Source organism: Trematomus bernacchii, unplaced genomic scaffold, assembly GCF_902827165.1.
Source record: "Trematomus bernacchii unplaced genomic scaffold, fTreBer1.1, whole genome shotgun sequence".
NCBI classification, from domain to species: Eukaryota; Metazoa; Chordata; class Actinopteri; order Perciformes; family Nototheniidae; genus Trematomus; species Trematomus bernacchii.
This window is the reverse complement of record NW_022987550.1, coordinates 1,923,502-1,935,189: the sequence shown is the minus strand read 5'-3', so window position 1 is coordinate 1,935,189 and position 11,688 is coordinate 1,923,502. Positions and strand designations below refer to the sequence as shown.

Sequence of the window (11,688 nt, the reverse complement as noted above, 5' to 3'; positions counted from 1 at the left end):
TATATTACAATATATTTTTGTTTCATAAGGGCTCGGAGAGCTTTGATCAATAATATTAATAATTGAGTTAGTTATCATAACTGTGATAGTTAGAGTTGTATAAGGCGACAACCCCCTTAACTGTGATATAATGGCCATATATCACGGCCTGAAGTGAGCTATTGCTTTTATAAAACGGTTACTAAGTGTGGCAATATGAAAGTAAAATACACACTCTAATTTAAATAGTTGTTATTAGTAAATAATGATGTTCAAAATAAAATAGTCCCTCTGTTGCCTTCTGCACGAATCATAGTGCGAGGTGGTTGCTATGCAACAACACTAACAACAGCTAGCGAACATATTAGACAGAGAGCGTTGATCCATTATTTGGCTATTTATTTACATTAATGTGTATGTTGCCGTTTATTGTGCACCCACTGAAAACCTGTCCAGCATCAGTAGCATGTATCTGACGATATCACTCAATCGTCATTGAGTGATATATATTATACACACTGCTCTGCTTTCTGCACGGACCTCACAGCTGTTCTCACTGTAAACATTGCGTCGCGATGAAAGCAGTTAATAAAATAATATCCAGGGGATGCATGCAGAGCTGTCATTGGCTGAGATAAGTCCGGCCATGCGTCACGACTCTTTGAAACATCTCTGTTGCCGGAAATGCATCCACGAAGGAGCCGTGGAGGACCGTGGAGGACCCATCAGTGTATCCTCGGTTATAGATCCTCCAGAGATCCTCCAGAGAGCCTCCTCGACGCTCGATGCTGGGTCCTCGATGTGCATTTAGAGAAATGAGATGTCCTTCAACATGGCGCGCTAAAATTCATTTCCGGGTCACTACCGGAGGACCGAGGAGTCGAGGAGTCGAGGAGGGGGATTTGATGAAATGAGAACGGGCCGAGGTAAACATCAACGGGAACAGCAGAAGAAGACAGACAGGAAGTAAACAGGCACAGTATGGGCTCTGCAGTGTTTTAATAACATATCTCCCCCCCCTGATGTCCATTGGTTTGTATTCAAAACATATGATGTTCAGATTTGTTTTTGTATAAAACAAATGAAAGAAAAGGTGGCTTTAGGGTCTGCGCTGCTGGCTGACGGCGGTCAGACGGCCACATCACCTGACCAATCAGGTACCGGTAACAATTTAGTACCTGACACCCATCTCTAGTTACAGGTAGTGACAACATGCAGAACGAGCAGGGGCTTTCACACTCTCACACAGGTTTTGCTTGTCGAGCTCTTCGTAAAGAAGGGGGTCCAGCTCTCTGAGAGCTTTGATCAGAACTGTGCTGGCTTTAACTCCTTTTTTTCGCACCGTGTCCACCACCTCTCGTGCTCCCTCTCTTCGGAGTTTGCTTCCAGCTGACTCCATTTCAGATTCACTGATCACTCCAGACTCCAAGAGTTTATCCAAAAGGTCCTTCAGGAGAGGTGAAGAAACTCTTTGAATAAACTCTCCCCGAACTGAGAGCAGCCATCTGCTCTCTGCTGAGACTCTGCTCTCTGCAGGGACTCTGCTCTCTGCTGGGACTCTGCTCTCTGCTGGGACTCTGCTCTCTGCTGGGACTCTGCTCTCTGCTGGGACTCTGCTCTCTGCTGGGACTCTGCTCTCTGCTGGGACTCTGCTCTCTGCTGGGACTCTGCTCTCTGCTGGGACTCTGCTCTCTGCTGGGACATTTCTCTGGGACAATTCATTTCTTGGACCTGGTAGATAAACAGGGAAAATACTTTTGTTAACCAACAATCAATTAAACAGATCTCTTAAAAATGAAAGTAACTCGAAAATCCCAGAGGTGGATTTCTGTTCACTTAAAGTTATAATATGTAACATTTCCTTATTCAAATGTATAAAAACTCCTACACCTGTATACACAGTACGTTTCATCACGGTCTCCTGTAATGCCGTAATCCACTTAAGCATGAGAAGACTACATCTCCCATGATGCCACGCTGTTTCACCACCACACCACACTAGTTTTTACTATAGTTTTAGAACATTACAGGTTGTGTGTTTAATGTCGTAATGATGCGCTGCCATGGAGCCTTAATAGAGAAGGCTATGAGATGGAGCTTTAGAGTTATCAGTCTATCACTGGGTCTGAGCTCAGGTGGAGTCTTTACCTTCCAGTGACACGAGATAACTCCACACTACGTTTCCACCTTGGTCCTTGACCTTCAAATCCACTGTCTCTGTGCTCGTCTTCAGGGAAACTTGAAATGTTGGATCGTAATCTGGTCCAAAACTTGATTCAAATGTTTTACTCTGAAAACCAGAAGCAGAAGTTAAAAGTGTATCTGTTTCTTTCCTGATTGTGGATCCACATGCAGATACATGTGTGTTAATGATCATTGTGTTTCTTTAGAGAAGTATCAGTGACTCACCTCAGGCTGAATGAAGAAGCCCTCAGGTTCACAGTACACACTGTAATCTGTAAACAGTTCCAGCTCACAGCTGGAGGAGATTGTGATGTTCTCAGCACGTTTGTGTTGATCAGCAACCTTCAGTAACAGAGTAACTTTAGTTATGCTCAGATAGTCAAGGCAACTTTATTTAAAGATCATATTAAACAACAACAAACGTTGACAGACCTGCTCCACAAAGTGATGAGATATACAATCAATCACAACATAATTATAAGTATATATTGCCTTTGTAAAGGAATATTAAAAATGGATTATTTTAATTCTTAAGCTATTGAAGAAGCTATTCCAACGTTAACCAAAACACAAACCGTCTGTGTCAGTTATACAACACAAAAGGCTGCTGCCCAAGCTGTAAAATGTGGCTGGTAGGGATGAGATCACGTTGTCTTGGCACTCATCATCATCATCAGCTTTATTTAAAGAGACTCTTGGTCCATTTTTTAAAAGACATATAACACTCAAATATAAATAAAAAAAGGCAGTTATACCAATGTTTCCACAGAGGTGACTGAACATGCGTACAGCACTGAGACACGGATTTGAAAGCAGCATAATGACAGAGTTATGAGAAACATTCAATCGACAGATGAATTTGTACATCAGATTTCTCAAGAGAGCATGGAACGTGTTGACTCGTGCATTACAAACATTTCACTTGCACTGCACCACCTGGGTTTTATAAGCAGTATACACAAACAATCATTATAAGCAACCTGGAGCTTCTGGAGGCTCGCCTTCTTAAACTTGACCCACAAGGGGGCAGTATAGAGAGGAGTACAATAAGCTCTCAAGAGGTTCACCTTAACCTTATCTGAACACCAAGAGAATTTTAAACATGTTAGCTTGTGTATATAAGACACGCCGCTGTCTATACATGTCATCATCATCAGCCATTTCATCTGTAATGATGTGTCCCAGATACTTAGTGTTACAGCAAACAGACAGCACCTGCCCTGACAGATAGACTATTGGAAAACCAAGGTTCTTCTCCCCTTTTGCTCTGCAGATCATTACAGCGCTCTTCTTAGCATTGTATTTAACATCAAATTTGATACCATAATCAGAACATATATATGCAGTGATTCATCTCAGCAGGTCTTTCAGCTCTGTGTGATGTGTTTAACATTAATGCCATCAGTTTCCGCAGACAGAAAGACATGCTGAGAGAGAATCATACAGAACCACAAAGAGCGATCTGTAGATTTACAGTTCAGATAGATCTTATTCTTCTCCCAGCACGAGAAGGTTTGAGAAGAGGAGCAGTGTGTGTGGAAACAGCTGTGGTTTAAAACCAGTGTTTAGTCTGATGGTGAGCACATGGCCTTACCTCCTTCTTGGGGACGTTTTTCAGCAGCAGATGTACATCCAGTATTTGCTCCTCTCTGACCGGGGGTCGTAGGAACACCAGAATCTTGCCCTTTACCCGCTGAAGTAGACACCTTTTAAAGAGATCCCAGACCAGGCCAAAGAGAGAGAGGTGAGGCACCTTCAGCACCACGTGAGTGTGTGTGACCTCCAGCGGCTCCAAGATGCTCAGGCCTTCATCAGTGATGTGGACGACAGACAACAGGCCGTCCAGGAGCAGCGCTGTGGAGCAAAGAGCTGGTCATCTGTTGCATTGCTGCTGAAACAGCTTCATCATATTCAATGTCACACCACTTTAGTTCAGAGCTAATGTTCATCTAATGTCATTCCCTTTGGAGCCTCACTAGGATGTACCAGTTTATATCCTCCACCTTTTATTCTAATGTTTCATTATTGTTCCGCCCCCTGTGATCTTTCTGGATGTGAGCATTTGCTGTTATGCATACACTTTATTAATTCTTCTTTATTCACAAGACTGCTGAAATGTTTGTAATCTGCTGCCAGAACAGCTTGACTGTGTCCGGTCTCATGTCTGAGTGATTCTCTAGATGTGTGAAGAGTTTTCTAAAGCTTTCAGGGCGTAGAAAGTCTAATTTATAAATGTTGTTGTCTGTTGTTTTGTTTTGTACATGGTTCAGCCAGACTGACAATGTAAAGAGCAGAAAGAGCAACAGATGAATAACAAAGTAAGAATTAATCAAAGTGCTAGCTTAGCATCACAACAGTAACAGAGAGTTAGCGTTGAGTTAGCACTGTTAGCAGCTGAGCATGCTGTGGACTGACCAATCACAGTTTAAATCTCTTTAATATTACAGTGAGGAGACTGCAGAGGGCCCAAAGAAAAACTAACTCAGTATTTAGAGCTGCATTGCATCGTATGCTTCAATAATGATGTCATACAACACATCGACTACGGTAAATGGATGTTTTAATAATTTAATTCTTCTTCTTTTGAAACAGATTTGGTGCCTGAATTATACTGTTGCTATATTTGTTAAACTAGTTTAATAAAGCTGCTTTATAACTCTTGAACGCTAGTGAATAGCATAAAGTGCTAATCATTATATAAGTGTATTTGTTAACACTAGATGTCTTTACCTTCCTCTGTCTCACTGTGTGGCAGGTGGAGCTGGCAGACGGCAGCTTCATCAGAACTCTTCACGTCGAACAGCGGCCCTGCTGGCATCTTGCCAGCTGATTGGAGGCTCTCATCCCAAGGGACCGTCCTGTACAGAAGCTCCGCCTCCTGAGCCATGACGAACACCAGGCCAGTCGAAGCACACTGGAACTCACCTGGACCAGGACACCTGAACCTGTAGACACACAGGGGACAGGTTACTACAACAAGCCTTCACTGGCCTGTGTTCTGACTGACAGGTGTTCATCCAGCTGGAGTCTGACCTGGAGGAGGGTTTGTTCAAAGATCTGAAACACCTGATGATTACAGGAACATCACTGAAGATGTGTCCACATGCATCACAATGTGTGTAAACACATTTTCATTAAATTAACAAAATGTCTAGTCCAGCGAGGATCTAGACTGGAACAATAAAACAATCCTTCCTACACACAGAGGCATTATTTTATTTACGTCTGTTGGAAAGAGATTGGATGCAATACCTCAAGGTGAAAGACATGAAATCAAACACAATTAAATTAATATCTATTTTTTATGTGTTTAAAATAATGTTTGGTCATGTTATAGGATTACCTGTATGAAGACTCAGTTGTGTGTTCAGGTGAGAAGGATTCAGGAGCCTGGAACAAACAAAGTTAGTTGTTTTAATATAAATCAAGTTAAGTTCTAGCTTCATGAAACCAAACCACAATTCCACAACATATTCAGACCAATTTGAAAATAGCAAATGTGTCTGGATCATCTGAGTTCATTGTCAATTTCAAACGGGTTATTAACGGGTTAGCATGTCACAGCAGTACCAGCCAATCACAGCACAGTAGTACCAGCCAATCACAGCACGGTATTACCAGCCAATCACAGCACAGTAGTACCAGCCAATCACAGCACAGTATTGCCAGCCAATCACAGCAACAGCCAATCACAGCACATTGGGGCGTGGATATTTTTCAGGTTTCTAGATAAATTGCGAGCGTTAGTGCATTTAACTTGACAGCCCTAATCATTATATTTCATTCAGTGGTGAAATAAATATACTTCACTCTGTACAACTGCTCCTCTCTCACCTTTCTGTCTGTCTTCACTTCCTGTTCCACATCGGAGTCACCTGATGGAGAGAGGTGGGGACAGAGAACAATAATAATAAAACTATAATAATAATTCTTCTATAACAGATTTAATGTACAATAGTTTGATGAATGGAGGATATGGTTTCAGTACTCACAGGTCTTCTGGATCTTGGCTCTGATCGTCTCATCATCGATCCTGCAGGGATGAACACAATCCAACAGTTTTGGATAAAGTTTAAAATAAGTGTTTGTTCTTTGAGTGAGTCAGCTTCAGAGTCCTGACTGATCTCATGCTTTACATCCCATCATATCTTCTCTGCAAACACTACGACTGACTGCCACAGCTCTCAGCTGCATCAGAGGAAGTAACTGCTCATTAGGCTAGAAACTAAAAACATGACAGGAAACAAAACAGAAAACCTTTTCCACTCTTCTGTAAAATCCTATATGTCTGTTAGAAAGTTACTAATTAACTAAACGTGGCTTTGCATTTTCAGCTTACAATATATCGTTTATGGAAGAGCCTGCAGTCAGTGGGTAACATCACTGATCTGTTGTGATTCCCCAGAGAGAGAAACACCTCCCTGTGTTTAATACAATACTGCTGAACCAGCAGAGACCCCTTACTGACCTGATAGTCTCCAGTCTGCAGTCTGGACTCTCCAGAAGATCTCTCAGCAGCTTCTCATCTGAATCCTGCAGATCGTTGCCTCTCAGGTCCAGCTCTCTCAGATGGATGTTGGACTTCAGAGCTGAGGCCAGAGCAGAACAGCTGATCTCTGACAAACTGCAGCCCCCCAGTCTGAATAAAGAGAACATGATGTAACTTTAGTAAACAATGTTCCCGTTGGAAATAACTCAATGTTTAATAATCTGCTCAGAGCTGAAGAAGGTCAGAAAGTGGAAACTCCAAACAGGTTAAAAACTGTAAGATACAGAAAGAGGAAAAGAGCTCTCATTAATATTAAAGACAACGTGCTTCTACTTCAATAAAACGAGGAGACTTCACATCTGAAGCTCTGCTCCATCTACACTAACTCATGATGTGCAGCCAGACAAATACAAACCACAGAAACTGATTCAACTCAAGATCACAACGTTTACAAAGATCACAATTCTGGATGAATTTTAAATGTGAAGAAAAACATCCAGAATATGTATTTTAGGAACAGTGGAGTCATCAAATCACAGCATCTTCAGAGTAAACTATTCAGTCAGTATGAGCATCATGTAGCTTCAGGAACATGTTGGAAACAGCAACAACTGAACATACTTGTTAGTGTTGGATAGTTTTAATATAATTATTTAATTATTGTATTTTATATCATTTGTTAAAATCATGATGGAGAATACAAGATGAATTTCAGCTGTTTAAAAGGTTCAGAGTGAATTCTGCAGTGAAGGTTTTTTGTTGTTATATTTAAATGTAAAGATCAACATTGCATTATGCAACTCTAGCATTAAGATGCTCAGTGAGGATCAGAGTGAGATCAGCCTGATGTCTGCAGCTCAGAGTCAACACAACTCTCACAGATTCATCTCAGCACACAATTTACAGATGGAGAACTGACCCGAGAGTCTCCAGTCTGCAGTCTGGGCTCTCCAGAAGATCTCTCAGCAGCTCCACATCTGAATCCTGCAGATCGTTGTCAGTCAGGTCCAGATCTCTCAGATGGGAGTGGTTGGACTTCAGAGCTGAGATCAGAGCAGAACAGCTGATCTCTGACAAACTGCAGCTCCCCAGTCTGAATAAAGAAAACATGATGAGGATGAAAATCTGTTTATAATCCAATCAGATGTTCAGGTTTATTAAGTGTAGCTCAACATTCCTGTCTCCTAATCAATGAGCTTTTCCCTGAATTACAGTGACTGTCATTCTGTTATTGTGGATCATCATAATATCAGCCTTCTGTTTATTATCTGTGAAAACATTGAAATCAATGGGAAGCAAGAAAAACATGTATGCTTCAGAGATCAATGTAAAACTAATATTAGTTCAGATGAACTTCTTTATTCAGATGTGACCATTTACTAAAGACAACATACATTTACTTTAACAACTAACAGTGGATATCTAACATATATATTTGAAGAAACAGTCAACTTTTATGACTGCAGACTAAATGTAGTACAAGAAAAATAAGAATATGAACAAAAGGACTGTGGCAGTGGGGTGTGGTTAGAGCGCCGGCTGCTGGAGGGATGGGGGTGGCTCCAGACAGCTGGACAAGGATCAGGTAACCAGGTGAACAGTAAAGCATGTCAGTGACCTGGTTCTTGTCTCTTGGTCTGGGTCCTGGGGGCAGAATGACTTGCCCCAAGAAAGCCTGTCACTGGCAGCAGTGTTCTGTCTGTTTCCTAAAGTATTGATGTATTGTTTGCAAGCTGTGGCCAGTCAATAAAGCTTTCTTTTAAGCAAGCCTTCCTCTCCTTCTGTCCTTTTTAACTGGGTGAGCAGGAAAACCCTCACAACGACATATACACATGTGTGGTTGTTCAAGCATTAGGTTCAACTGTTAATGAAACACATGAGATCTCCAGCAGTAACAGAGAGTCAGTGAACTGACCCGAGAGTCTTCAGTCTGCAGTCTGGAATCTCCAGAAGATCTCTCAGCAGCTCCACTCCTGAATCCAGCAGAGCGTTCCAACTCAGGTCCAGATCTCTCAGATGGATGTTGGACTTCAGAGCTGAGATCAGAGCAGAACAGCTGATCTCTGACAAACTGCAGCTCATCAGTCTGAATAAAGAAAACATGATGTAACTTTAGAAAACAATGTTCCTGTTTGAAATAACTCAAGGTTTAATAATCTGATCAGAGCTGAACAATGCTTTAACGTCAGCAATGATGTAGAAACAAATCCCTGATCATCTGGAACTCTCTGCAGCAGTTTCTCTCATCAGATGTTTAACAACTCCTTCATCTCCCTCAGAGCTCATCAGTACTGACAGCATCTCCACTGACTCATGGAGCACAGAGTGAGTCTGTGGAAGCTCAAACACTCTCCGTCACACATTCACCTTCTCTGATCTTTGTTATTCTTAAAGTTTGGATTCCATTTCCATTTGGAAATACAGAAATAAATAAAAGCATTAAAATATCTTCAGGCAAATTCTGAAAATCATAAATACAAACAGATCTGTATGAACTGCAGTCAGTGAACTGACCTGAGAGCCTCCAGTCTGCAGTTTGGACTCTTTAGTCCAGAACTCAGCAGCTCCACTCCTGAATCCTGCAGCTCGTTGTGACTCAGGTCCAGATCTCTCAGATGAGAGGGGTCAGACTTCAGAGCTGAGGCCACGACTTCACATTCAGTCTCTGAGAGTCCACAGCTAGAAAGTCTATAATGACACATATATATAAAAACAGAGGAAACATTTAATTAACTTACTGAATTTGAAATGGAACAACTTTTAACATATTATGAACATTTAATTTAATAATAGAGTTTTTTTTATTCATTGTCAGCCTGTCAGACATTATTTTAAACTCTTAAGCATTGTGGTAAAAACAGATCTGATTTCATGTTTAAGAAACTGCAATGATATATTAATAACTGCTTTCACCAATAACTGTAAATACTGCTGTATGTTGTGATCACATGCTGCTCTGATAAAACCTCTAAAGTCCTTCATGTGTTTGACATGTCGCCTCCATCACTCAAAATGATGTGAAGAAAAGAAAACAATGTTAAAATGTCACAATATATAAATAGAATAACTGGATCATTTAATTTTGCTCTCAGAGTATTTAACATGAAACATTTTATAGTGTTTATTTGAAGAAATAAACTTCTGATCCACATCAATTTATAAAGCTAATCACATCTGGACTTACTTGGCCTTCCTGCAGTTCCTCACAGCTGGAATCAGTCTCCGTCGTCCCTCCTCTGATGTGTGGTACTTCATCAGGTCCAACTCATCCAGAACCTCCTCTGACATCTGCAGCATGTAGGCCAGAGCAGAGCAGTGGATCACAGAGAGTTTCTTCTCTGATCTGTTCTTTGACTTCAGGAACTCTGTGATCTCCTGATGTACTGAGTAGTCCTTCATCTCTGTCAGACAGTGGAAGATGTTGATCATCCTGTCAGGAGAGATTTCATCACTGCTCATCTCCTTCAGGTTGCTGATGGCTCTCTGGATGATTTCTGGACTGTTGTCCGTGCGACCCAGCAGGCCTCCTAACAGTCTCTGGTTGGACTCCAGAGAGAGGCCGTGGAGAAAGCGGACAAACAGGTCCAGATGGCCATTTTCACTTTGGAGGGATTTCTCCATGGCTCCCTTCAGGAAGTCATCCAGGGACTGGTAATCCTGATCACTGTTTTTACTGTTCTCATCGGCCCAGTCTCCCTGCACGAAGTCCTTCAGTACCTCTGTGTCTCTGTTGGTGTAACAGTGGAACAAGTAGACTGCAGCCAGAAACTCCTGAATGCTCAGATGAACAAAGCAGTAGACTGTTTTCTGGAAGATCAAACTCTCTCTTTTGAAGATCTCTGTGCAAACTCCTGAGTGCACCAAGGCCTCGGTGACACCAAGACCACAGCGCTGCAGGTCTTCTTGGTAGAACATGATGTCTCCTTTCTCCAGATGTTCAAACGCCAGCCTCCCCAGCTTCAGAAGAACTTCCCTGTCAGCCTCCGTCAGCTGCTGTGGACTCGTCTCATGTCCCGCTTCATACTTCTGCTTCTTCCTCTTGGTCTGGACCAGCAGGAAGTGTGAGTACATGTCAGTGAGGGTCTGGGGCAGCTCTCCTCTCTGGTCTGTAGTCAACATGTGGTCCAGAACTGCAGCAGTGATCCAGCAGAAGACTGGGATCAGACACATGATGTGGAGGCTCCTGGAGCTCTTGATGTGAGAGATGATTCTGCTGGACAGGTCTTCATCACTCGATCTCTTCCTGAAGTACTCCTCCTTCTGGGCGTCAGTGAAGCCTCGTACTTCTGTTACCCTGTCCACACACTCAGGAGGGATCTGATTGGCCGCTGCAGGTCTGGAAGTTATCCAGACGAGAGCCGAGGGAAGCAGCTTCCCCCTGATGAGGTTTGTCAGCAGCACGTTGACTGAGGACTGCTGTGAGACATCAGACACAACCTCATTGTTTCTGAAGTCCAGAGAAAGTCTGCTTTCATCCAGGCCGTCAAAGATGAGCAGCACTTTGCAGACAGCCAGCTGCTCTGCTGTGACCTTCTGTAAGGTTGGATGGAAAACATGGAGCAGCCTGAGAAGACTGTACTGCTCACCTTTGATCAGGTTCAGCTCCCTGAAGGAGAGCGGGATCACCAGACTGACATCTTGGTTTTCCAAACCCTCGGCCCAGTCCAGAGTGAACTTCTGCACTGAGAAGGTTTTTCCAACTCCAGCGACTCCGTTGGTCAGGACCGCTCTGATGAGAGTCTGTTGGTCAGGTAAGGCTTTAAAGATGTCCTGGCACTTGATTGGAGTTTCATGGAGGGTCTCTTTCTTGGAAGCTGTCTCCAGCTGCCTCACCTCATGTTGGGTATTAACCTCTTCACTCTGGCCTTGTGTGATGTAGAGCTCAGTGAAGATCCTGTTGAGGAGGGTTTCACTTTGATCAGTTCCTTCTGTCACACGTTCACATCTCCTCCTCAGACTGAGCCTATGTTCATCTAAAACCTTCTTCAGACCACTATCTGCTGGAAGAGAAGGAAACACGAGAGGATCAGGAAAAT

At 42.6% G+C, this 11,688-nt stretch overlaps 1 protein-coding gene across 1 annotated transcript; it reads right to left on the bottom strand.

Moving 5' to 3' along the window:
* Positions 1 to 1,618: 1,618 nt before the first annotated feature.
* On the bottom strand, positions 1,619 to 11,449 carry LOC117477014 (protein NLRC3-like; the record flags this gene model as incomplete). The annotated part of the gene is made up of 14 exons (XM_034123712.1): positions 1,619 to 1,710; positions 2,128 to 2,269; positions 2,389 to 2,505; positions 3,758 to 4,017; positions 4,894 to 5,108; positions 5,507 to 5,553; positions 5,998 to 6,038; positions 6,156 to 6,196; positions 6,371 to 6,381; positions 6,640 to 6,802; positions 7,572 to 7,745; positions 8,568 to 8,738; positions 9,167 to 9,340; positions 9,837 to 11,449. Coding segments are annotated over 14 exons (3,261 nt in total), but the record flags the coding sequence as incomplete, so codon positions are not given.
* Positions 11,450 to 11,688: the final 239 nt, after the last annotated feature.